The 26,323-nt window shown below is 38.9% G+C and overlaps 1 protein-coding gene across 1 annotated transcript in view; it reads left to right on the top strand.

Moving 5' to 3' along the window:
- Positions 1 to 26,323, top strand: part of CCDC102B (coiled-coil domain containing 102B) — a 143,452-nt gene that overhangs the window by 19,430 nt on the left and 97,699 nt on the right. The window contains exons 2-4 of the mRNA XM_045187626.3: positions 7,754 to 8,369; positions 11,241 to 11,461; positions 16,698 to 16,806. Coding sequence (XP_045043561.2) covers positions 7,770 to 8,369; positions 11,241 to 11,461; positions 16,698 to 16,806 — 930 coding nt within the window. The 5' untranslated portion in view covers positions 7,754 to 7,769. The remainder of the gene's footprint in view (positions 1 to 7,753; positions 8,370 to 11,240; positions 11,462 to 16,697; positions 16,807 to 26,323) is intronic.

Here is a 26,323-nt window from a genome sequence, read left to right on the forward strand (position 1 = left end):
CTTGTATCCCATTGGTCAAGAAGTGGATGTCAGCCTTTCAGTCACAGCTACACTGAGAGCAGCCCTGGTTATGACAGGCAGTGACAGGTGCAAGAGTCTGCAGGGATCTCAGAAGTGGTGGGAAGGACTCATGTCCCAGCCTTTCTGGATGTGCTCCATAGCATTTGATGAGCCAGTAGTCTTGTGATTTGGGCCTTGCAAAGACTTTTTCATTGATCTGATTTGTAATTCGAAAGGGTGGATTTTCCTCTCTACCATCAATATGGTCATAGCTCTCTACCCTGACAATTAAATTCCAGATCATTCATAAGGAATAAAGCTTAATGAACAATATTACACATGCCTTTGTATGAATATGGCTTTGCTTTAGTAAGAAGGTGAGAGAAGGAAGCCAAGTCGTTGGTAATTGCGTGCATAGGCGTAGCTCACAAAAATCTGCATACACGGTGTCATGGCCACCCTTAGCTTTGTGATGTGGGCTACATTTTAGCCAACTTGGATTATTAATGTAAAGAATGAAATATTGGTGAATGAAACAAACTTTCAGAATAAGGGTTTTTTGTTAAGAAATTTTATAACTACTTTTCAAAAGTAAATATGACAATCATTTGGGCTGAGTTCGGCAAACTTCATCATTAAGCCTGTGAAAACTTTCCCATCAGCCAACCAAGCACAGCCATGTGCAACCCATCACATGGGGTGAGAAAAGGCTCCTCAATCATTCTGACACAGAAGGACTTTCTCTTGCTCAATACAAAGTGCAACCAGATCTGTAAAGAATTTCTATCTTAGCCTCACGCATTCTTCAAGAGCAAGTATGAGTGGGGTCCTTGGCTTAGGAATTTTGCTGAGGAAATGCATAGGAAAATTGGGAGAGTGTGTGGTTTTGTTCACGGAAATCCTGAAATGAAAGTAAATATTGGAAAATGTTGGTGAATATCTGTAATATTGGAAATGTTGGTTGAAGAATATCTATAATTCTAACAAATGAATAGCTTTTACACGTAAAAAACATGAAAAGCAGAACCCTTCTGTCTCTGGTTTGTAGTGGAACTGAGATAGGGATTCCATTACAAGGTAGTCTGCTCTCATCAACAATAACGACAATTTTGAGGAGTTGGCTCTGTGCTCTCCTGGATTTTCTTTTAACTCCTTTTCAAATATCATCTATGGGCAAAGTTACATTGTCCTCTATATTATTTAATCTCGATGAGATTATACAAAATGATATTTACATAGCCATGTAAATTCCAGACTCAGGGTCACCTGTCTGACTTTGGAGGGTGGTAGGACCTTTATGTGATCAGTTTTTTTGGTGTTCTTTCCAAAAAATGTCCACTCTTGACTGTTAGCCACCTGGAAATAGTAGCAAGATTATTTTATATAAAAACAAGATTTGACTGGGCTGTATAGTTCTACCACAGTGAATACTAATTTTACTTTTGGCTTAAGGTCTCAATGAATGTTTTAGCTTATTTATTTGGCATTATTAAGTTGGAATAAGATTGCATAAGAAAATTGGGATAGTTTATGGTTTTGTTCACTGAAACCTTGAAATAAACATAAATATTAAGAAATCCTGAGGAATTCACCATGTGTCAGGATTCCAAATATTGCTAGGTATTAAGTAGCAGAGTTTGTATATATTTATATATGTAAATAAATATATATGTTTAGAAAAATATACTTAAGCTGTGAACTCAGGCCTTAGATTAAAATATCTTTATGCCTTAATATTTGTTCACTGGTAAGACATTTGAGGAATATTTTTAAACAGAATTTTCTTAAACCTAATTGGCATCTCAAGAATATACAAGAGTCATTAAACTATGTTATAGCCTTCAAGAAATTCTTGATCATCTGAACCAAAATTTGTATTTGGCAGGTAAAGCACTATAAAAGCTTCAAGATGACCAGCCTGCCAGAAAAGGGAAATTTTATTTTTCCAAGGCTCGTTACAAATTATACATTGGCACTTCATAAAATGGATTGTGCATTGTGGATTTTGGACCTTTATTCTTCTATTCATGTTCCAAAGAAGTATGAGTGACCACTTTCTACCTCTGAATTATAAGGTAGTTGTTTTTTTCCCCCTCATAAAAGCACAGAAAACAATGCTATTGTCTGAGAATGGTATCAACAACATCAGGATATGATTTGGAGATATTATTCGGAAATAGTTTATTTTAAAAGCAATAGAGATAATTTCTGTCATTGAGCATTGTCTAAGAAAAATGCTGTTTTTCTCAAATCATGTTTTACTGAAAACCTAGACTAAAGAAAAGACATCACACTGATGTGAGACAGGGATACACAGCTTCAACAATCTGAGGTCATAGCAAGAGGCAGAAGAAACAGGAAGCAATGGAGAGTCAGCTAAAGAGAGGTGGGGCTTCCTGTCTGAATTCTACGCCAGTTCTTCAACATAAAGATACTTTCTATCCCTTCAGGTAACGCACTTTATCTTTTAGTAATGACTCTTGGCAAACACAGATAGATTTGCTTCTAAATGTTTGCCATTATGCTTGTCTTCCACCACAGTGCTTTGGGGAAATGAAGTATCTGCACTATAAATAATTGGCAACATGGACAAACTTATTTTGTATTATTTAGTTGCCCTCCTTGTGCAAGCATTTCCTGCTTCTCTAGGATGCTAAAACCTCACATCTCGAGAAACGCAGACTATAAATATTCATGTAGTTGACCGCAGTGTACGGATTTGTAAATGTAACACTTAAGCCTGGGCGGCACTGGAGCCGTATGGAGTGATGTGACGGAGCCACGCACGGCCATTGTTTTACTTCGTTGCTGCCATTGGTTCACCTGTCACTGCCACAACTGCATTTTCCACATCTACTATTTAGTATTTCCTTGCAAAGAAGTCTTAAAAATACATTTTTTTTTTGCTTTAGAGCCCTACTAGCTGCGTATATCTTTAAACCAATCCTTCGTGCATGCTTGACAGGCCACGTTTTAAAATATAACATATTTAATTTCCTGAATATTGAAAACCGATCCCTCCTTTCTCTTTTTATCAGAGTGTATGGTGTCATATCTGCAGCACCCACTTTTCCTTCGTACTGTGACCTGAGTCAGTATTCATCTATTTTCTTCTTGCTTGTGGCTTTTATCAACATCATCGTGTCTGTGCCTAATGCCTTTTTCCCCCAGAGAAACATAGCTACCTATGCTTCTTTGGAAAAAAATTCTAAAAAGCACTTCACTTAGAATTCATTTCCTATAGGTTAATGGAAAGCAATAAATATAAATGATAAAACAAAAATCCCTTTGGACCCTAGTTTATTCTTCCCTGATAGTGCAACTTTTGCCAAAAATGTTTGTATTTCTGGTCCACTTCACTCTTCAGATAATGCCCAAGACATTGCTTCAGAGAGACTTCTGGAAGTGTGTAGGTATGTGTTGGATCCCAACAGACTACTTCTTTCAAAGACAGTAGAAGTGCATGCTTGTTAGTTGGATGTGTTGCTTTTGGTTATTAGTGAGGTGCCAGGAGGGCAGAAGCCACGTCTGTTTTCTTCACCATCACGGCGGAGGCCGAAGGTGGATTTTTCCCTGAGATGTCGGCCCCTAAGAGATGGAGGAGAGTCAAGCGTCAGTCCCACTAGCTGCTGCCTGAAGGAAGACAGGACAGGGTGAAGTGGGAGTGTGTAGAGAAGGGGCATTGCTCCTGTGAGGCAACCAGGTCACACCAAGAGTACTGTGGGGGCGTGGTTTGGACCAGGAACAGGCACGACAGGTGGCCCAGGCATGGAACATGGAACAAGCAGAATGACAGAGGAGGCTGGAGGGGTGGACATGCCTCAGACCCAGCAGTCCCTTTAAGCTGCCATCAAGAGACTGGATCTACTCAAAGCACTATGTCAGCTCAGCCATAAAAAAGAAGGAAATCCTACACTTCGCAACAGCTAGATGGACCTAGAGAGTATATGCTAAGTATAGTCAGTCAGTCAGAGAAAGACAGATACCATACGATTCCACTTATACATGGAGTCTAAAGAACAAGATAAATTAACACACGCAATAGAAACAGACTCATAGACAAGGAGAACAGACTGAGGGTTGACAGAGGGGAGAGGGGTTGAAGGGGGGTGAAAAGGTGAAGGGATTCAGAAATACAGATTGGTAGTTACAGAATAGTCACAGAGACATAAATTACAGCACAGGAAATGTAGTCAATAGCAGTCTAATAACTATAGTTGGGGACAGGTGGGTACTTGAAATATCGCAGGGACCTCTGTAAAGCACACGACCGTCTAACCACTATGCTGAATACCTGAAACTAATACAGAATAATACTGAATGCAAACTGTAATTGAGAAAAGGGGACAATGTCAGGATAGGTCGACTATTTGCACTGTGATTTATCGGGAAATATATGAGCATAAAAATATCCAGAATGGAACTCTGCCAAATATACTTCTGAAAGAATCTAAAAGATTATCTCATTAGAGTGAAAATATTTTGAAGCTGTAGATTTTTTGATATGGTGAGGCAGTGGCTCTGGATTCGAATTTCCCTAATCCCCAAACTTGTAATTGTGTGACTTGGGCTGGTTACATTAGGACCTTAAGACCTAGCTTCTCATTTCATAGATTGTACTGAATATTTCACTGAATAATAACCACATGACATAAAATTGAGATGGTGCCTTTATAAATGACATTCAGAACTTTTTTGCAAATTTTATCTACCACTATCATTTTAAAGCACACCATTTCTCTTTCAAAAGAGAGAAAGAAATGGAAAAATTAATTAATACAATATTCCAAGGTGATATTAGTGACTTATATAGATAGCATTGAGGAAAACTGTCACCTTGCCTAAGAGACAGACTGGGCCAGCCAATCAGCAGGCATTTCCCCACAACGGTCACAGGAACTGAGACAGGTATGTGATATACCTGTCTCCTCTTCCAAATGAGGATATGAGTCAAAGGCAGGTTATGAAATTTGTCCAGGGTCATCTGTTTAGGAAGCAACAGAATCAGAATTTGAATGGATAGAGTCTGGAGCCCAATTTCTTCATTAAGCTCCACTATTTAGTGAGAAATAATGTGGCTAGTGATGTTATCTATATATTGTATGCTCATCAAATTTTATTTATTTGGTTATGCATTCAAATATCCTTGGCAGTAATCATAGTAGCCTGATGGTATGAACATTTTTAATTATTCCTTTCTTGAGGAGTAATTGACAAAAATACTGCACATACTTAATGTACACAATTGGATGAGTTTGGACATAGGCATGCACCCATGAAACCCGCACTGTGACCTTGGTAATAAACATACCGAGCACCTCCTAGACTTTCCTAGCTTCCTGCTCTCACTTTTTGTGGTGAGAACAATGCAAAAAGCAGAATAAGAGACCCAAAAGTCGATAGCATTAAAATATTTTTTCAATCATCAAAGGCTTTGTACTATAATTGCTGACAAATACTTTGCCAGTCATGTGAAATAAACCATAAAGCATATGCCCAAATGTATAGAGAAAACAAATGATTCAATAAACACACAAGGATTAAATATTCCCACTTACGCTTGATAAAAAAACACTTCAGAACAGGAAATACTAAATTCAAGGACTGGATGATTAAACCCAACTCAGTTTTGTTTACTCAGATGTGAAAAACTACATCGTTAATTGGTAGGCAAGGTCTCAATGTACCAGAATCTAATTATAGAGTCTTCAAAACACCAGTGAAACAAAAGTTAATGAGAGATTTTTAAAGATATTACAATTTTAAGGTACTGATTTATTTATAAAAATGGCAAAGATAAATTTAATTTTAATATGCTGAAATAAGTTTTCCATCTTCATTTTGGAATTTCGACTAAAAGGGGTAATTCATTACATAGTGAATAATGAATATATATGAATATATATTAGACATAATATTTGGTGTGCTTTTAATTAAAAGTTCCTTTTATTCCCTTCTATTTTAATACTGATCTTGGTTTACTAATTGTCAAAGAAAGCTGGTCAATTATGTACTCATTGCCCTCGGAATTATAGCAAATGAAAGGAACAATTGCTCCACATCAGCATTAATCAGAATATGCTTGGATGTACACCAATCCTAACCAAATAATTGCAACCTCGAATCCACACTATCACAGTAAGGAAGGAATCGGTTTGGTACCTCTACAGAACACTTGTTAAAATGTGGTTTTTTTCCCCCCACAACTGAAAGTGATATGCATTTAATATTATATAGTCATTTTTTAGTGAATAGAGACCTATTTTGTAAGTTGCTGAAACAATGAAATTCATTAAGTTGATTAAATGAATGGTTCATAGTTGGTAATCTAAATGATATAAAAGCAAATGAAAACATAAGAAAAATTTATTTCATGTATATAAAATATTATTTACACCAGAAAATCTTATTTGATAATAAAATTGGGTAAGCTTATACAAGCACAGAGACTTATTAATTTGTAGATTAACCTACATATTGTAAGCATTTAAACATTCCAATTGCTTTATCCTTGACATAACAATATTGCTATCTTGAAAAAGTAATGGATGTGCATATTGGTAAGAAGTGTTTGCATTTCAAATTAATTTGTCTTTTGCTGTTTTACATGGAAAGCTGTTTTCTGTTTCTCAATAAAGCTTAGAGGGGGCTCGGACTCTGTCTAGTGGTATCTCTGCTGTGAAGAGTTTTCGATTCTGGAGGATTAGCTGGGCTCTGAGGGTACTTGCCCACACCCCAGGGAGCTAACACAAGATTGATGGAATAAGTAAACATATGTATTTTTATTATCTGTGCTTATCTCATTCTCTGGACTATAAAAACTTTAAGGATGAAGACAATGTGTTATTCAAAATATGTTATTTTTAGAACTTCACATACTGTATTAACCACAGCGGGAGTTAATTCATGTATTAGACATCCTCATGCCTGCAAGTAACAGAGAACTCCGTGATGAGAGCTGACAAAATCTAGGTCAACTTTCTCGCTGAGCAAGGAACCCGGAGGGATGCGTTCTAGGTTTCACGCAGAGCTCACCCGTTAAACTCTTCATCCTTCTGCTCCAGTTTTCAAAGTCTCAGCGTGGCTGTTAAACTCCCTCTTCCAGAGTCAGGTCTGTGCTCAGGCAGGAGGAGAGCAGAGGGAGCGTTCTGATGTTTCCAAAGTTTTGCAGACAGGAGATTTCCCCAGGAGGCTTCCCCTCACTTCTGATCTGATCAGGTGGTCTGGTTCCTTGAGACCAGTGAGTGGCGGATGAAATGACGTCATCGTGGGACATTTAGACCAATCATGTTTCAGCCTCTGGGACTGGGACCCAGGCTTATCCTCCCAGAGATCAAAAGATGGTGCACGTCACCTGAACAAATTGGACTTTTAGTTGTTAGCAGGGGACAAAGGGACCATCTAGAAGCAAATGGACAATATGTGCTGCAATAAATGTTACATGAGTAAAATTAAATTTATTTAAATGAATTATTCATGCCATATGCTGCCCACAATTGCATCATCATATTTTCATTTTTGTTTGTATTTATTTGTATTCGTATTTTTATTTGCATTTGTTCAGTATGAGCAATTTCTGTTTCTTTGAGAATAAATACAAATGCATAAATTCCTCTACATTTTTAGTTCTGCTGGAAAAGAAAATCCTCAATATTGAAAAGATGCAGTGTTTTCTTCCAAGTTTGTAAATAAGTCTTGCTTTTGTGACTGCAAGAGAAATTCAAAGTTAATTTTCCTTTTTGTCTTTCCTTAGGCCTGAGAAGATAACTATGAATTTCGATTCCATTTATCGGTTAATCGAGGAAACACAAATCTTCCGGATGCAGCCCTCGTCCGCGAAAACCCCGCAGGACGGGGTGGCCCCGGCTTCGGCCCCCCGGGGCCCCTGCGATTCCTGCTGGCCGCTGAACGGGCTCCAGTCTCTGGCTGCCCCCCGCTCCTGGGCCCACTCGCGCCACGCGGACGAGTGGGACATCCGCGAGGAGCTCCGCCTGCGGGAATTGGAGGAGGCCAAGGCCAGGGCGGCGCAGATGGAGAAGACCATGCGCTGGTGGTCGGACTGCACCGCCGACTGGAGGGAGAAGTGGAGTAAGGTGCGCGCGGAGAGGAACAGTGCCCGGGAGGAGGGCCGGCAGCTGCGGGTGCGGCTAGAGATGGCCCTGAAAGAGCTGAGCGCCCTGAAGAAGAGACCGAGCGCGCCGCCCCTGAACGGGGCCTCGGAGGCTGGCGTCTCCCAGGACCAGGAGCGTCCTAGTTTCACCGCAGCGTCCTGCGAGCAAAGGGACCAGTGTCGAGCTGGCCGGTGCACGTCCAGCAGAGAGTGTTCGGTGCCAGGAGCGTGTCCTAGAAAGGACCACACCGGCAGTATGGTAAGTGGAAAACACAGAGGGGTCCAGCGATGAGGGGCCTGCTAGAATGCCTTACGTAGGGGGACCGCCTGTGTTGGCCGTAACTAAGTCCCGCAGACTGGGTGGCTACAGCCACAGAAAGTTCTAGCGGCCACACGCCTGAGATCAGAAGTCTGCCATCAGGGCTGGTTTCCTGTGAGGCCTCTGCCTTTGGCGTATCGGTGGCTGTCTCCTCCCCGTGTCTTTACAGAGTCTGCTCTCCGTACAGGCCTGGGTCCAAGATTTCTCTTCCTGTAAGAGGACCATCCTCAGGCCCACCCCGATCACCTCGCTTGAACTTAATCACCTTGTAAAAGACCCTGTCCCCAAACAGTCCCATTTTGAGAACTAGGGCTTAGGACTTGAGCATATAAATTTTGAGGGGACACAATTAGGCCTATATTAGTGGTCTTACAAATTTTTCTTTAGCAAAAATGTATCCAGCATTGTTTTTAACGTGAAAAAAAATATTTGGAGAGATTTATCTCCACCTATCCTTGCTACATTAATAATATAAATTATCCATACAGTAGTTTGGACTTTTCCCAAGGTTTGGAACTCTGGCCTCACAATTAATTCCTCTGAAATAGGTCCTACAAATGCCCATAGGGAATTCTTCTCACTACTCATCTTGGAATTTCTTGGTATACTTACACTCTTGAAGTTCCTAAAAATTCTGCATGAAATAAACATTTTAAAAACCTTTATTTAATCTTTCAGTTCATTTACAAACCACTCTTCCCCCTGGTAATTACTATTAACGACCCATGGACCATACTTTAGCAAACTAAGAATCTGTGTTATCTCTTTCATAGTTATCAGTTTATATTATTTTGATATAAATTAATATAAAATTTTATATTATTTTGATGTGATGTCATCTCTGAAAGCATAAAACTGCTCTTCTGTGATTCCATCTAACATTTTAAGCCTTTCCATGATGTACATAAGTTATGAACGATAGAATATAAATTTCATTGTAAATAAAAAATTGGAAAAGATTGCAAATCTTAATTAAGCTTATTAATTCCTCCAGGTCTGTTTTACTTTTTTAAAAAATTAACAGTACTAAGCTGTTAGTCTTGCTGTGTACATCTTTGGGAAAATGTTATGTATTCTCAAAGTTCCACGGTATTAGTGTATGTATTTGAATGCAACCATGGAATCAGGAAATACAGCCCACATGCATTTATATCCCACATAAATGATTTATTACCACAGCTAATAGACGCCACATTTGAGAATGTGAAGGATTCTCTTCACATATATTTTGCTGAGAAATTCTCCATATCTTGGGACTTCATTTGGAGTATCTTTGTATCATTAGCATCAAAAATATCGTACATAGTGGATATGTATTAAAAGTTTGTTTATTTAGGGAAAAGATAGTTAAAATTCCTTGTGATGGTAGTGAAGTAAGCATTGGTTGTTGAAGAAATTTCAATTGGTTGTTTTTAGTTTGATCAGTTTTTCTGCCAACTCTAAAGCTATTCATGTATGAATGGATTGCCTTACCATGTTTTTTTCCAAGGAGAACAACACATGTCTTATTTTATTGTTTTTCAAAATAACATACATAATACCCATTAAATTTTGAGAGAATAAAGAGATGAGTCATACTAGCAACCTAAAATTCATGGACTATTTTTAAAATAAATACTAAAAATGAAGTATCATTAAGATTTTATTTGAAGCAAGATAAGCTACTAACTAGAGGGCTTATAGGGATAACCTATTTTTCAAAGAGGCAGGACAGTTGCAAATACTTAAATGTATGTATGTAACAGCAGAAACAAAATTAAAAGGTCAAGAAGTTTAGACTCTTAGTGAGTAATTATAATTATGAGATTTGCATTAGATGAGGAGAAACTACATAAAAAGAATGAATACTGCTATTATTAACATACTTAACATAAAACACATACAAGGGATGATACATATGTGTATATATATGAAAATGTATATTGTATTAACAGTACTTGTTTTTACTGGCATTTCCAAATTTTCTACTGTGTGCCTTTCTGTTTGTATAATTCCAAAATACATAATATATTCATATCTTTGTGTGTGTATATATCTACGCACACTATATAAAAATTTATAAATAAAACTATTTGAAAGAAAAAAAGACTTTGATTTAAACTTGGATATTAATTGAGATTTTATGTGAACTGGGCTGTATCTCATCTTAAACCCACAAGTCAGGGCAAAGGTGAATTGTAGACAAATGCACAGAGCGCGCGTTTGGCGAAGGTCTGGAATTGTGATGTCAGAGTTTGAGGCGGCGCGCCGTTCTGATCAATGCTGCCCATGTGTATTAAAGTGTCCCATTAAACTCTGTCTAAACAGGATTTAACTACTGATCTAAAAAAGTGGTTTGATAAACAAACCTATTAAAACATTCCGAGTTCCTTGAAAACTGTTTCTACTCTGTTCTGCAGAGATGTTTAAAGATAATCAGCTGGCTTCAGTTCGAAACTATCAAGTGCATTGTGACAAAATAAACTTTAAAGAGAAATTCATAAACTCATTAAATAACTCTTTACAGCTGCTCAAGTTTTTGCAGGGTTATTTTTAGCTGTGATTAGAAAAAGAAAACCTAAACTAAAAGTTAAAGCAGACTTTTTGAGAAATGTATTTGACTATAATAAGGTAGAAAAAACACTTGAAGAAGGCTTGTTACAGTTTGGCCATTAACACTATTAGACAAAGATAAAAAAATGAAAATATGAATTTGATATTGAGTTGTATCATTTCTTTCTTTCCAAAAATATGGAAATATTCTCCATGATTTTTCTACTGAGAAACCTAAAAATGCAGCAGTAATAATTGCTATATGTGTTTTCCTTTCAGGAAGAAGCTTTGGTTCTGGACCCGTTAAGACCAATCCAGGACATGAAACTCAGTCTGGGCCGTTGTGACTCATTCAAGAGCAGCGGCTCCGAAAATGGGGCCACGGGACCTGGACTGAGGCGCCCGGGAGGACGTCTGCCCTTGGAGAGTGAGGTGCCTGAGATTTCAGCTTTGCAGGTGCAGTGGGAGGAGTTCCAAAAAATCTTAAGGAAAGAAAGAGAGTAAGTACGGTGAATGTTTACTACAATCTCCCTTAACCAAGTCTGATTCTCGAACTTCTTACCATTGTTAATTCCGACACACTGGCCATTTTATGCATGGCTACTTATTATGTTCTAGTAGTTTACCAGTGAGCTTGACATGCTCTATTCATTTTAAAACATTTGAAGAGTAACTTATAATTTATTAGTTTTTATTATAGCCTTGTTCTCATATCTCTGGTAGACTCACCTCACTTATATTTGAGTTATTAATGGATGTGGTTGCAACAGCAGTGTGATATCTATACACTGAGTCAATAAAGTGAAAATGTATTAATATCACCAACAGACCAATCACAATTTTGTGAGGTATCGATCACAGGAAACGATGCCTCACTCGTTGACCATTTCGGTATAGGGGAAAGAGCAGTCCAGTAGGGAGCCAATGACCTGGGGACCCACCTCGGTTCTGGGATATTCTAGCTCTTTCACCCTCGGTTAGCCAATAGCATGCGACTTTGTCCTCTGTAAAACTGTGTGGATAGTGCTGCGTACGTTCCGGTTTTCTCCTGTTTAGTAACAGAACTTCCCAAACAGTGGTTATTGGAAAACACCAATGACCATGTGTCTGTTGGCGAATCTCGAGCATGGTTTTCCTATGTGCGGCAACAGATGAGACAGCTCGAGGGCTGGGGGCTGAAATCATCTGAAGCCTCCCTCCCTGAAATGCTGACCTTAATTCTCATCTCGGGCCCCAGCACTAACACCTGCGGGTGGTCTGTCCTACCTGTATGGCTTCTTGGCTTCCTCACGGTGTAGGGCTCAGTGAACACCTTAAAGGCAGAGAGAACTATTTGGTGCTGTAATGACTTTGCCTCAAAAGTCAGTCAGCATCACTTCTGTCATACTTACTGGTGGAGGCAGTCCCAAAGGCTGACAAGTTCAAGGACAAGGGGCACCCTCAATGGCAGAAGGGTCAGAGTCAGGTTGTACCAAGAGCACGTAGGATGGGGCCATTGTGACCACCATCTTTGAGAAACGCAATCGCCATTGTCTTCCTCACAGAATGCTCGTGCGGGTCCAACACAAATGATGTCTGGGAAACTGCTCTCTGAATCGCTCCGTATGCTTTTTTTGTTCCTATCTGAGGGAATATTTATGGAATATTTGATGCACGTTAAAATGTGGTCTCCACATTTGAAAACATTTTTTTCTATCTCTTTAGCTCTAACACTCCTTCTTAATAAGCAGAGTAAAAAAAAAACTGGGAGTAATAGAGTAATTAATATCTATATGTCTATGTATATACATATCTATAAATGCAATTATATATTATATAATGGTTTCAGTTTGGATTGAAATAGTGATAAGTATGCATACAAACCTTTCACAAATATTGTATTTTATTTGCCATTCTTTTTCTGTCAGCTAGAAGTTTCTTATTAGTCCTTCGATATTTATTTATACCATTAACTTCATTTTTAGATTCTTGGTTTCTACATCACTATACTAATAGATTGTGATAATACAAGCATCTTTGTATAGAATACATATTTATTAGTCTATCATCAACCATAAATTTGTAATAGAGGCAATCAACATTCATAGAAAAGGGAATAAAATTGAAGAAAATTTTAGGCCTGTACCCATGTTAACAATTTTATCTGGACCTGAAGGTCTCAGTCAAGTTCTAAACTCTGTGTCTGATTTCTTGAAGGATTTAACCCTTCAGTGGCTCTGGACTTCTCTCAAACCCACACGCGTTACTTCACTGCCGTAATGAAATCGGAGCCCCATGAAACTGCATTTCCTAGACGTAAACTCCCTGAGGTGCAGTTTTGATGATGCACATGTGTATCTTTACTCTCTCACTCATCCACGTGTACACACACATATGTATTTGACTTCCTCAGAATAAATTGGCAACCACCACAGAAGTAAGTTTTCCAGTTCTCCGCAAGTCCAATATACCAACCCTAGACAGGGCAAAGAACAAGGGGCAAGGAGGCCTGGGATTCCACTTTGTCTTCTCACTCTCCCCTTCAAAGGGCCATCCCATGGGTGCTGTGTCTGTGAAGCATCACGAGCATGTAATCCACAGGAGGCGATTGCCAAGCCTTTTTTTCCCCATCACGAGAATGTTTCCCAAGGATATAGCATATCCTGTTGCTATAAATCTGTCTAATCTGTTAAATTCCTCCTCCCGGAATCTCAGCAAGTGGGAGGCTGGAGTTGAGAAGATGTGAACATGGTTTTTCCCGTGTTCCCAGCTGGTGGGAAAATTCTCCCGATGGGAACACGGGAATCAGCCGAGAGGACAGAGAATCATTTCTACCGGTTGTCATGACAAGGAACGCCTCATTGAACATGCTAAATTTTATCACATTATTTATACTCGCAACGCTGTTCAGTTTTCTGTGTATTTATCCAGCATCTTGAGAATTTGCCAAAGCCTGTGCTTTTGGTGTTGAGTTAGGAGAATCATTGCCGTGACCAATTCCAGGAGCTTTTCCTCTGATGTTTTCTACCAGGAATTTTATAGCTTCAGGTCTTTTGTCCAAGTCTTTAATTCATTTGAGTGGATGTTTGTGTACTTTTGCCATTTTTTACTCTCTAGTATCTGTGTCGCGTGTAGGCAGTTGTCCACCTAATGAGACAGAGTCCATTTTTCTTCATGGACCAAAAAAAAAATGCTAGCAGGTTTCTCCCTCGGTCTCCCTTCCAACTAGGGTGTAGGCATTTGACCTGGGAGCAGGTATTTGGAGGTAGTCACCTTATCTGAGAGGTAAAAGCTAATGCTCCAAGGAAGTGAGCACCCCGAATCCATCCTGGTGAGGATCTTACTTCCCAAGGAAGTCGTCAGTGGCCTCTGGTCTGCACTGACAGCGACCTCTGTCTCCAGTTGTTGGCACCGAGGTCATGCTGTGCAACCTGTACCCTCATGGGGGCCTCAGTGGGTGCTGAAGGGCAATCTCAGTGGCTTTGTGTTATTTCTGGCTTCCTGGGTCCCTAACTCCTTCTCTGACTCTCCTGGAGAGTCTTTGAATTATTAATACCCCTTTTCTGCTTAAATGAGTGAATATGAATATATTTGGCTCGTCAGCCACTTCATTGATACAAGGAGAGTGTACCTGCGACAGGCAGGGAAGGCTCCCGGCAGTGGGGTCTTCACAGGACCAGTCAGGGCACAAGAGTGAGCTGTGCCCCTGAACGTGTCACCTCCCAGCCCTGGTCTCCGGTCCTCCCGGGTGTCTCCGAGTTTAACAACGTTCTTTAAATGCCTCTTTTCTAAGGAAATGAACGGTACATGGCTTTGCTATTTGCTGAAAGGTGTGAAAATGAAAGAAGTCGAAAGATGTAACTATAAATACTTGGGAATGCAATCAGAAACTGGCAAATATGGCGATGTTTTAAAGTATGAGTATATTTATACAATTTTTTATCACTTGTTGTTTAATACTTAGTTTAAATTTTAGACTAATAGAAAAGTGAATATCTAAATGTCAGTACAAGTTAATTATTTTTTGTCTTGTTAAAACATTTTACTAGCTAGGCCTTTATGGAAATACTGATTAGATATTTTACAATAAATTTTCATACCATTTATAAATGATTAATATTTATTCCTGGGAATTTTCTGGAACTTTCATTCCTGAGAAATATTTTATCTAATCTTCCTATCTTAATGTCTGGATTTTATACTCAATTATTATGGGATCACGGTAGCTTACATAGAATCAGAAGATTGCACAGGAATATAATCATGCTTTCCACAAAAATTTTGGCTCACCCTTTATCTTATTTTCTGAAAACATTATATATTTTAGCAATCTGATTTAAAAAATTTATATTATCATATTAAAATACTATATTTTTACTAAGCTTTATGTTAATTCAGTTTTTTAAAAGAATTTCTGCATAAAATATGCAATATTTTAGGGTAACATTATGTTTTTTCTTTGCCTTCTTGTAGTTCAAATAGTATGATGATATTTTAAATTTAACTGTCTAAATAACCAATTATGAAAATCTTTCCAAAATACAGAATACATTGATTAGGCTAGAAAATTAAGGATTTAAAGAGTGCCCTCTGCTGCATGGATGTGTGTATAGCACCCTTCATGTTCGCTTGCATAAGTAGAGTCACGGAATTGTTTTGATGAGGCCATACTAACAATATTCAGGTATCACATTGTCATTAACTTTTATGGATTACCTACCCTCTCACTTCTCTGTCTAAATTTTACCTTTTAACATAATAAAAATGTAAAATTTTCTTTCAGTCAACTAACAATTAGTTATTTTATTCAGGATATATACTCAGGAATAAGTATATTATATTTAAGTACTACTAATTTCCCTTAAATAAGGAATGAGAATAGTTATTCACTTTATATACTTTGACAACATTAAATTATTTTTATTTTATGAACAGAATACATATGCTAAATCTAGATACAATCTAGACATAGTTGTATCTTTAGAATGTGACTATATTTGTATGTAACTAAGATTAAATGTTTGATTAATATATAGTTTGAAATGTTTTTTTGAACTGATAACATTCTCCATGGAATAGGTACCCCAGTAACTGCGATGTGTTTCTTGGAGATTGGCGTTTATTCTGCAGTAGAAATGAGTCATTTCGATGCTGACATGGGCTCTTGGCTAACATTATAATTTGATTTACTGAAGTGTAATGTTAAAATCTGGCATTGATTCTTTGACATGTATGTTTTTGAACTTGTGAATTTAAAAATCTAGGCTTTTCTCCAATGTTCAAGTCCAATTTTTTACTATTCTATTTATAAATAAAAATTCTCAAGATTATTTTAGTATGAAAATTTATTCATGTAGGTCTCAATAGAGAAATGTAATCAATAGCTTTTAATAAAAATTGTTAATGTTTTCTATATACATTTCCCTTTTTTAATTCCTGAGAAAAAAACACTTTCATGTTCTACTCGTATAACTCCAATAAATTAAAGTACAGGAGAAAGCAGACAGAAAGTGAATTATTTCAATACTGGCAAAGCTAAATGAAATATGTTTAACTGACTGTAAAGCTAATTCACAGAATAACAAATTAAACCAAGTTGAATTCAATATTTACAATTTTTAATAAACTAAAAAAGGTTTTCTGTCATTACAATGATCATGTATAAATATAAAAGATGAAGAGCACATCTAACTTTGAATGCATTCCTAAAATCATTTTTAAATTGTAAGCCTGTATCACTTTTAATTCTTTGTTTAGAATGCGTTCATCTCTGGAAAAAGAAATAGAACGCCTGGAGTCGGCTGTGTCTCTGTGGAAATGGAAGTACGAAGAGCTGAAAGAATCGACGCTCAAAAATAGGAAGGAGGTGAGGGGACTTAGGACCCAAAGCAGGAGAGGAGACGGAGGGTCCCCTCTGGTCCATGTGTAGCCCAGGGGGCGGGAGGCTCCACAGACGAGAGAGAAGGAGTTAAAAGTGGAATTTCTCTACAAGAGGAATACTGGAACTCACGCGTCACTAGGGACTCCGTCAAGCTCAGGCTGTAAGAAATCTAATTGTGAATAACACGTATTTTAAATGGTCAACCACCTGACAGTCAGCTATTCACGCCAGGCCCAGGCAAGGGGACTGCTGAAGGTGTCATTGTATGGCAACATCTCTATTAAATAATTTACTCTTAATCTTTTATAAAGCAGTCTGAAAATATCAATATATCTCAAGAGTACTTTTGGTTTTTTCATTTTGGCATTATCGTTATTCAAGATCAGCCACTGGCTTTTATATTTTTCCTTTGTGTTTTCAGCAACAAAAGTCTGTCATGAACCCTTGGCATTTCAATAATTTTCAGTATTCATTATCAAACAATATTAATAGTACATGTTCTGTACAGTAAGGCATTGTGCTAGGCATCTCTGTGGGATGGAACAATGAGCCAAGTAAAGAAAAGATACTGAGCCAAAATCTGGACAAGCTAAATGCTCTCGAATGAATCAATGTCCATGGATGCATGTTCACGTATGTTTATGTAGATATGTACACACACATGCACACACGCAAACCACCAGTAAACCCAGGGCTGTCTAAAGAGCTGAGTGGCGGCAGACTCAGTCACATCACGTGCCTTAATCTAGAGCACTCTCCATTAGTTGTTCAAAAAGCAGTATTCCTCTTTGTGTGTAAAATCCCACACGAATCCACTGTAATCCCACGTCGCTTCAGGTTTGTTTGGAGCAGGTGATAACGTTTAGAGTCATTAACCTGAGTTTGGTGAATTCACATGATGGAAAGTTTGGGACCCTTAGCTGCCTTACTCCCGGACCGGACGCGGGCACCCAGAAGGCCAGGGCGCAGGGTGATGATCGTGGTAATGACCGTGCACCAACCGGGTCAGAAATCGTCCGCTTGTGAACCCCCAGGGCCCCTGAGACCTGAAGGAAGGGAGACCTTTTCCCAACACTTTTAACAGATATCCCCTGAGCGGAAATATTTGATAGTGAAAGTAATTGCAGCGAGAACCACAGAAAGTTCGTTTGCGAACATCTCTCCAGGAGGGGTAAATCAAACACTCAAAACACACGAGCTGGATTCAGTGTATTTCCCCTCAACGGATTTATGTGCCGTTGTCAGAGTGGCTTTGTTTCCAGCTGAAACCTCGGAGGCACACACATGTGCATTCGCGTGCGGACTCACGGCATTTACAGTCACAGGCAGACACGGGAACAGGACGTCTGTGGGGTGGGCCTTAATGGTATGCTAATTTTCTACGGGAAACCGAGCTTGCACACAAAAAACCGTGACATTCTCCGCGTGTACTCGCATGTGTGTTTGCCTTGTACTATAGTGGGCTCTAAATTTAATTGAGAAAGCTAGTATTTGAGAAATTTAATTTTAAAAAGGGGTCTTTAATTGAAAAAGAAACATGCATTTACTGTGTGTGGCCACTAGTAGGCAGTGCAGACTTGATAATGTTGGTCTCCTAACTGCTGCTTTTTATCCAATTAACATTTATATAGCAACTTGCCTTTGCAAAAACATCACGTTTTTGATTTGGCTTACAAAGTGATACATATATTTTTAAATGTTTAATTTTTTTCCATCAAAGATGCTATTTTGGACATCAGGTGGGAATATGTGTATTTTGAATTGCTTAACAAAGCTTCATAGATGAGAAAAAAATAAAATAAAACCAATGTAGTATTTTACAGAATAAGTTGGGCTTATATATTGATGCCCAAACAGAAATACATATTAATACATGGACTCAGTATTTCTGTGGTTCTGTGGAAATTTTGTTCAACTATTTAAACTTTTGAGTGTATGTTTAGTTAGATAAACTATGAATTTGAGCAATGAATAAAAGTGACAATGAATGAAAAATGTTTTTGTTTTAGATGATGGACAGTTAATTTAAACCGAGGTAGAGAAAAACATTGTTTGAATTATTTATATGAGTATTATTTTAAATCATCCTTTTCCACTTCCTAAAAAGGAATTTGTGATATTCTTAGAACCTCCTTTAAAGGTGTGTTATGCACATATACTTAAATTGTTTTTATAAAATATTACAAAATTAAAAACATTTAAAAACTGAATAAATAAGAATATTTAGTCACATGTAATTATTTATATATACTTGTTTTATAATGGATGATAACAGAACAAGATTTTCATGGTACATTAGAAATGCCATTTTAGAGTAATTAAAAGTGTAAAATGTTCAAAGTTCCTGTGCAGTTGACTGACAATCAACAATTACATCCAGATCCTTTATCAGACTTCATATGAATTCTTTTTACTTCATTTCTCAAAATATCTGAAAATGACCTCTGCTTTCACTGTAGCTTTTCAACTACTGTACAAAAAATTTGAATACAGTGTAATTCTTTTAGGATGCTGAAACTGTTACACGCAGAAGCATGCCTGGCTAGGAACTGCTGATGGAAAGATTAGTAATTTTTAGAGCTGGAAACAGATGTGCTCCATAGACCAAGATTTTAAAAAATGTATTTGAAAGTCTGGTGTGCTTTAGAGGGGAATGCTTCTTAAATCACTGATATTTAGAGAAGAGTAAATGTAAGAATTTAATTTTAAAATCTAATAAGCATTTAAAATGCAACCTAGATAATGAGTAGTAGAGATCATTAAATTCAAAATGATATTCCCATTCTGAATTTAATACTTGTGTTGTTTTTCCTTTGCAAGTCTGCAAATATTGATTAGGGATTACATTATGAGTTCCCAGTGTGCCGAAATGATCATTTTAGTGAAAAATCATGATCTAGAAAACCATGTGTTCACATAAGTGATGATGATTACAAATAATTCTTGTACCTTGCTTTAACAATAAATGACTCTGGTTCTTTCCATAATGAAAGACATATCCTTCCCCATATGTGGAAAAGAATACTGCTAACACTTAAAAATTGATGTCAAGCTGAAAAGTGAAATGGAACTTTTTGATCTTCTTTGAAAAATTTGTGCTTTTACCTGGAATCTTTTTAAGGATTTTATTAAGAAATCTTATTTTTGTGATAATCACAATATTTCCAGTAGTTTACAATGTACAGTGTTCTGTTATAAAATTTTATATTAAGTACTTCAGAGACGCAGGTTTCATGGGGCCTCACCATGTACTACTAATAGCTGACATTGAAGCCTCATCTTAAAAACACCTCGAAGCAACTTTCTGATTTGGAACAAATAAGGAGGTCAGACTTCTGAGCAACGTGTAGCTAAAATTCTACACAAATACCTTCACTTTGGAAAAGATTATGTCATATGGGAGCTATTCTGCATAGGCAAGAGACTGTTCTTGATCATACGTGATGTCTCCCTTCCTCCTCCTCCTCCTTTTCACTAGTGAGGGGTGGGGTGTAGAGTCACTTCTCAGTGCTCCCTTCCCCAGACCCTTCACCTTGACCAGCCAACCATCCAACTACCTACTGTGAAAGCTCCAGGGAGGCCCTGGGGTCCTATTCCGGCAGAGCTCATTCTACCTCTCAGTGTACCCTGCCCCCAACTCCCTGCCGCTCTCCCTGTGTGCACGAACCTCCAGCTGCACTGGCCATCATTCATTCCATCAACTCAGCCAACCTTTCCCCACTCAATCCCAATCTGCCAGCCTCAGAAACAGACACTGAGCACTGATATGGCACCATTCCCCCAGGTGGCCAGCCAGCTACCTGGTGGCAGGTGGATTACAACGACTGCTTCCATCATGGAAGAGGCAGCCTACTGGGAAAGACACTGGCTCTAAATACGGGTTTGCCTCCCCTGCCATCAATGGACAGGTAGAGCACTTCATCCACCATCATGGGGTGCTACGGTGGCATCACTTCTGTCAGGCAGGCGCTCACTTCTCAGCAAAGAAATGTGGCAACAGGCCTTGTTCATGGAACCCACTGGTTACTAATGTCCCCACTGCTCTGCACCACTGATGGGTAGAAGGGAAAAGGCCTTTTGAAGACCAGTAACAGCACCAGCTCGGTGGCGCTACCTTGAGTAGGGATGGTTTGCAGGGATGGGGCAAATTTCTCCAGAGGTGTGTAAATGCTAGAATCAGCCCTGATATAATGATGCCCTTCTTCCATAGCCAGGACCCATGGGTAAATAATCTTGTAATGCAGTTCTACTGAGTTAGCAGAATCCATTAGATTCATCTGAGAAAAGTTTTTAAAAATGCGTGTGTCCAGCTCTCTTTTTGGAGATTTTGATTTAGTCGATTTGGAGTGCTTCTTCCAGAACTGTGTTTTCAGAGGTTCATGACTCCGATGCGCTTTGAGATCAGCTTTTCTGAAGGATCAGATCACAGATCCTGGGGTGGGGGGAGAGGGTCCAGGGGGAGCCCCTGTGCAGTGTCATTATTAGTTTTATGTGTCCACGTGGGTGGGCCACACACCACGTGCCCAGATATTCAGTCAAACACTACTCCGTGTCTGTTTGTGAGGGTGATTTCGGATGAGATTAATATTCAAATAAGTAGACAGAGTAAAGCAAATTGCCCTTCCTAGTGTGGGGGGTCTCATCGTACCAGTGGAAGGCCTGAATAGAACAAAAGCCCGACCCTTGCACAAGAAAGAGGGGGTTCCTCCTGCCTCGCTGTCTTCCAGCAGGGACACCATATCTTACCTGCCTTTGGACTTGAACTAGACTGTCAGTTCTTCCTGGGCCTTGAGCCTGTTGTGCTCAGACTAGAACTATCCCAGCAGCTTTTCTGGTTCTCAGGCTGTTTAACTTGGATTGGCATTCACATCACTGGCTCTCCCAAGTTTCCAGTTTCTGGGCTGCAGATCTTGGGAATGGTCAGCCTCCGTAATCACAAGAGTCAGTTCCTTAGGGTGAATATCTGCCTGTCTGTCTGTCTATCCATCCATCTATCCAAGATTTGATCCAGATCTGGTCTCTGCAAGTCCTGGCTTTTTTATACTCAATACTTTTTCTTCTTTTGCCCATGTATTATTGGCATTGAAATAGCTATGTGTACTCTTAGTTAGTAACATCCATTATTACAGGAAATGCACACTTTATTTCCCTGGCTGGTGTGGCTCAGTTGGTTGGAGCATTGTCCTGTAAACTGAAAGGTTGCAGGTTTGATCCCCAGTTGGCATGCATACAAAAAGGCAACCAACTGATGTTTCTTTCTCTTTTCCCCACTCCATAAAAACAATGAAAAATGTCCTCGGGAAAGGATAAAATACATATATATATATTTTTTCATATTGATTAGGAGATTGACTTAAAATAATTTTGTTATTCATTGTAGAAAAAAGATGGTGCTAAGAGAAAGGTACTTGATAATTGGTGGTTTCGTTTGTAAAGTGACCCTGTCTGGTCCGGGAGGAGAAGGAACACAGTTCGTCTTGGACAGAGGTTTGTCCACAGAGAAGCTGAAAAGTTTAAGGTCCAGGCCCCTTCTTCGGGTGGGCTGCCTCCTGGATCTCGGCAGCCAACCTGGCAAGATGTCAATGTGACCGTATCTTTTGGTGTCATTTGCAAAAGTAAGATATCTGAGACACACTTGTTTAAATCTCTCTTTCCTTTCTGAGTCCCTCTCCAGCACCCTGGCCCTCACAGAGTAGCTGTGGAAATATTCTGGGTCTTCCAAGTATACACAGAGTGCAACATATTTTTGGATTTGTTTATATGTATACCTAGCAGAGTTCTTTCCTCTCAGAAATATATTGCATAATGCACCATACTTTTAAATAAAATCACACATAAGATAATTTTTTAGAAAATTTATATTTGTGGGTTACAAAAGTCAAATGGTGAAAATCCAGATAGCAGATAAGCCTGTGTGTTATGCTGTGGGCTTACATGTTGCAATTTCATTCAAAAAATAGATAAATGATGATGGAAGAAAGACTAAACTCTCTATAAAAATAACATTACAACATTACTGTCATACTACAGGTTGATATACAGTCCAAAATCTGGGGAAAAATTCTAAGTTTTAGTTATTTAGAAGTTATTGCTATTAATTTACATTATATTTTAGGATTTTGTGATATTTTATTATATTTGAAAGTGTTCTAAAATTTGTGAATTTTTCTTTCCTCATTTTAAATAAATATCTACTTTCATTGTTAATTTGCTTTCTCATCAAATAGAAAATTCAGGCTCCATTAAACCTGAATTGACTCACATTCCTCTGCCTTCCCTTCGCTCCACCTCTGAAATTCCACAAGGCGGCGCTGTTCTGCATGATACTGACCCGCCTGCATCCAAGTAGTTATTTCATCCCTCACTTATTTCAAGACACTGTTTACTTTTTATTTCCTTGGCTGAAAGTGATGATTGTGAGGGCAGAGACCCCTTGAGGGCTCCTCCAATGCCCCAGGGTCTGACTTAGTGAGAAGGGGCCAGGAGATACTTGGGCACGGACTTAACGAAGGTAGATAATGAATGACACAGGACCAGGGAAGGGAAGTTGCTGGAGGATGAGATGCCACTTTGGCCTCCTTTCCATTGTTCTGTTCCCCCACCCTTCCCGCCACCATCTCGATGGCTTTTGCTGATTCTAAGATACTGCATTATTAACACAAAAAGGCACAAAGTCCCAAAGAAGAAAAGTGGTTTTGTCAGCTGTTTGGATGCAGGAAAGATTCACGCAGCTTGGTCTCCAATCTCCAAAGATTTCGAGAGCGCCATATGTTAGGGGAAAGCAGGATGCAGTCACAGATTCCAGGTCACCAAGTCCTCGAAAAACTCTGTAGATGGCGTGTCTCCAAGAATAACTTGTTTACGTGAAAAGAAATACATCATATGCCTTTAATGAAACTTAAATCTTAAGTTTAACTACCGTTACAATATTAACATCGAAAGAGAGAGTTTGGGAACTGGGAAATTCTCACATTTACTTTGAATCACAATCTTAACACTGTTAAGTTACAAAATACAGAGACGAGTGAGTGAGTTTTTTGATTTTCCCTAAAATGAGAGGGATAACCAGTGAGACAAATTAAAAGGTAAAAAAACAAAAAAGCTCATTTGTGCTTTAGACTGTTTAAGAATGCTCCTAACAGAAACTCTTTGAGATTTAAAGTTAAATTAGAAGGCATCCTTGCTGTAATTCTTCTGATTAGAATAATCTTTGCTCTTCACATATATTTAACATCAACTAGGATTCATTTCACATACTGTACAATTAACCCATGTAAAGAGTACAGTTTGGGGGTTTTGGTATACTCATGGTGCAGCACCCATCACCAGCGTGAGCCTTCAGACATTTCATCAGTCCACAGAGAAGCCCTGTGTCCACCAGCAGTCACGTCTCAGGTCTCTCCATCCCCACCACTTGAAGTACTCACTAATCTAATTTAGGGCCATAGACTTGCCCATCCTGGATTTTATATAAATGGAGTCTTATGAGTGGCTTCTTTCAGTTTATGTAGGGTTTTGAATAGAGTTTGTATGATTTGCCATTCTACCAGCTCTCCCCATTGCTGCTCAATAAAGACCATAAAACATGCTGATATTTTGTGAAAACCTCACTTAGAAAAAAATAATAAGTGCAATTTTCTTTTTGCCATAAGAAAAATATTAACATTTAGCTGTTTTATGTATGTCTGAAGCAAGAGATAAACATTTTCAAATATTATTTTCCTTAAATGAATACTTTGGTTTTGATGGAAGCTCAAGCCACTATCTCATGTTATACAGAGAAGGACTAAGTCAGATAACAAAGGAAAACATTGTAATCTCTAGGCATTTGCAGAAATGTAAGATCTTCTTTCTTGTTACCAATGTGGGCACTAATTTTGAACTTGGCGAAGTTTAATAACACACTTTAACTCTAATCAAATATATTCCAATGTGATTTTTCCTGGTTTTATACTATAGTAATTACGTACAGCTTCAGGCGATATTTAATGAAAGATTAAACTATGCTAATCTTTTAAAAACTCTGTTTATCTAAAAGTAAAAATCTAAAACACATTTTTTCCTTAGAACTTTGATGTTCTTTAGTTTCACTGGTTTTGTGAGCAAAAGGACTTCAGGCTCTGTGTGTGTGTGTGTATTGTGAACTTAGAGAATAATGTTCTGTGAGGTTTAAAGGGCTTAGCAGTAATTAAAACAGTATCACATTAAAAAATATCTTGGAGATGCTTCTATTCATGGATAAGAAGACTCAACATTGTTAAGACATCAGTTCTTCCAAACCTGATCTATAGATTCAATGCAATGCATATCAAAATCCCAATAAGTTATTTTGCAGATATTGACAAACTGAGTCTCAAGTTTATGTGGAGAGAAAAAAAAGACCAGACTAGCCCACACAATGTTGAAGGAGAAGAACAAGTTAGAGGACTGATGGTACCTAACTTTCAAATCACTATAAAGCCACAGTAATGAGGCCAGTGAGCGGTTGGGGAAAGAGCAGACAACTGCATGAATGGAACAGGACAGAGATCCCAGGAGTAGACTCGCGTGGATACCAGGACGTGATCTCGAACGAAGGAGCAAAGGCCACGCAATGGAGCGAGGGCAGCCTTTTCAACAAATGGCGTGGAACGATTGGACACCACATGCCAAAAGATGAATTCGGACCCAGGCCTGACATCCTTCACACAAATTAACTCAGTGGGGAGCAGGGACCTAAGTATAAAGCACAAACACTGTACAGCTCCTAGAAGGTAACACTGCAGAACTCCTAGAGCACCTTGGGTGTGGTGACGCCTTTTTGATGCAACACCAAGGACACAATCTGTGAGCGAAGTAACTGACACGCTGCACTTCGCTGAAATCAAAGCCTTCTGCTCTGCTCAGGCCGCATCAGCAAAATGACAGGACCAGCCACGGACTGGGAGAAAACATGTGCAGACTGTTTCCCGACAGAGAACTGTTAGCCGAAAATCTGAACACTGCTTAACGCTCAACAATACGAACACAAGCAACCAGTGTTTTAAAATGGAACAAAGATCTGAATAGACGCCTCACCGAAGAAGACAGGTGGATGGCAAATGGACCTTCTGAAAAGATGCTCCATGTTCTATTTCATCCGGAGAATGCAGATGAAAGCAACGATGAGATACCTCCGCAAACCTATTAGAATGGCGGGAACCCAGAACACTGCCTGCACCAGATGCTGGAGAGGCTGTGGAGCCGCGGGAACTCTCCCTCAGGGCTGGTGGGAGTGCAGCAGGGCGCGGCCACTTTGGAAGGCAGCGTGGTGAACATAGTTAACAATCCCGAGTTGTGTACCTTGTGTACGGGAAGGTCACTGTGAGGACAGAGCTTTTATGTTCCCAGCACAACAACCACAAAAGCGGGGCGGTGATCACGTAGGTGAAGGAGGCATTGACTCACCTTACTGTGGTAAACATTGCCCAGTATGTACGTGTATCAAATCATAACACCGAACACCTCGAACTTACATAGTCAT

The sequence above is a fragment of the Desmodus rotundus genome, chromosome 10, assembly GCF_022682495.2.
Source record: "Desmodus rotundus isolate HL8 chromosome 10, HLdesRot8A.1, whole genome shotgun sequence".
Lineage (NCBI taxonomy): Eukaryota > Metazoa > Chordata > Mammalia > Chiroptera > Phyllostomidae > Desmodus > Desmodus rotundus.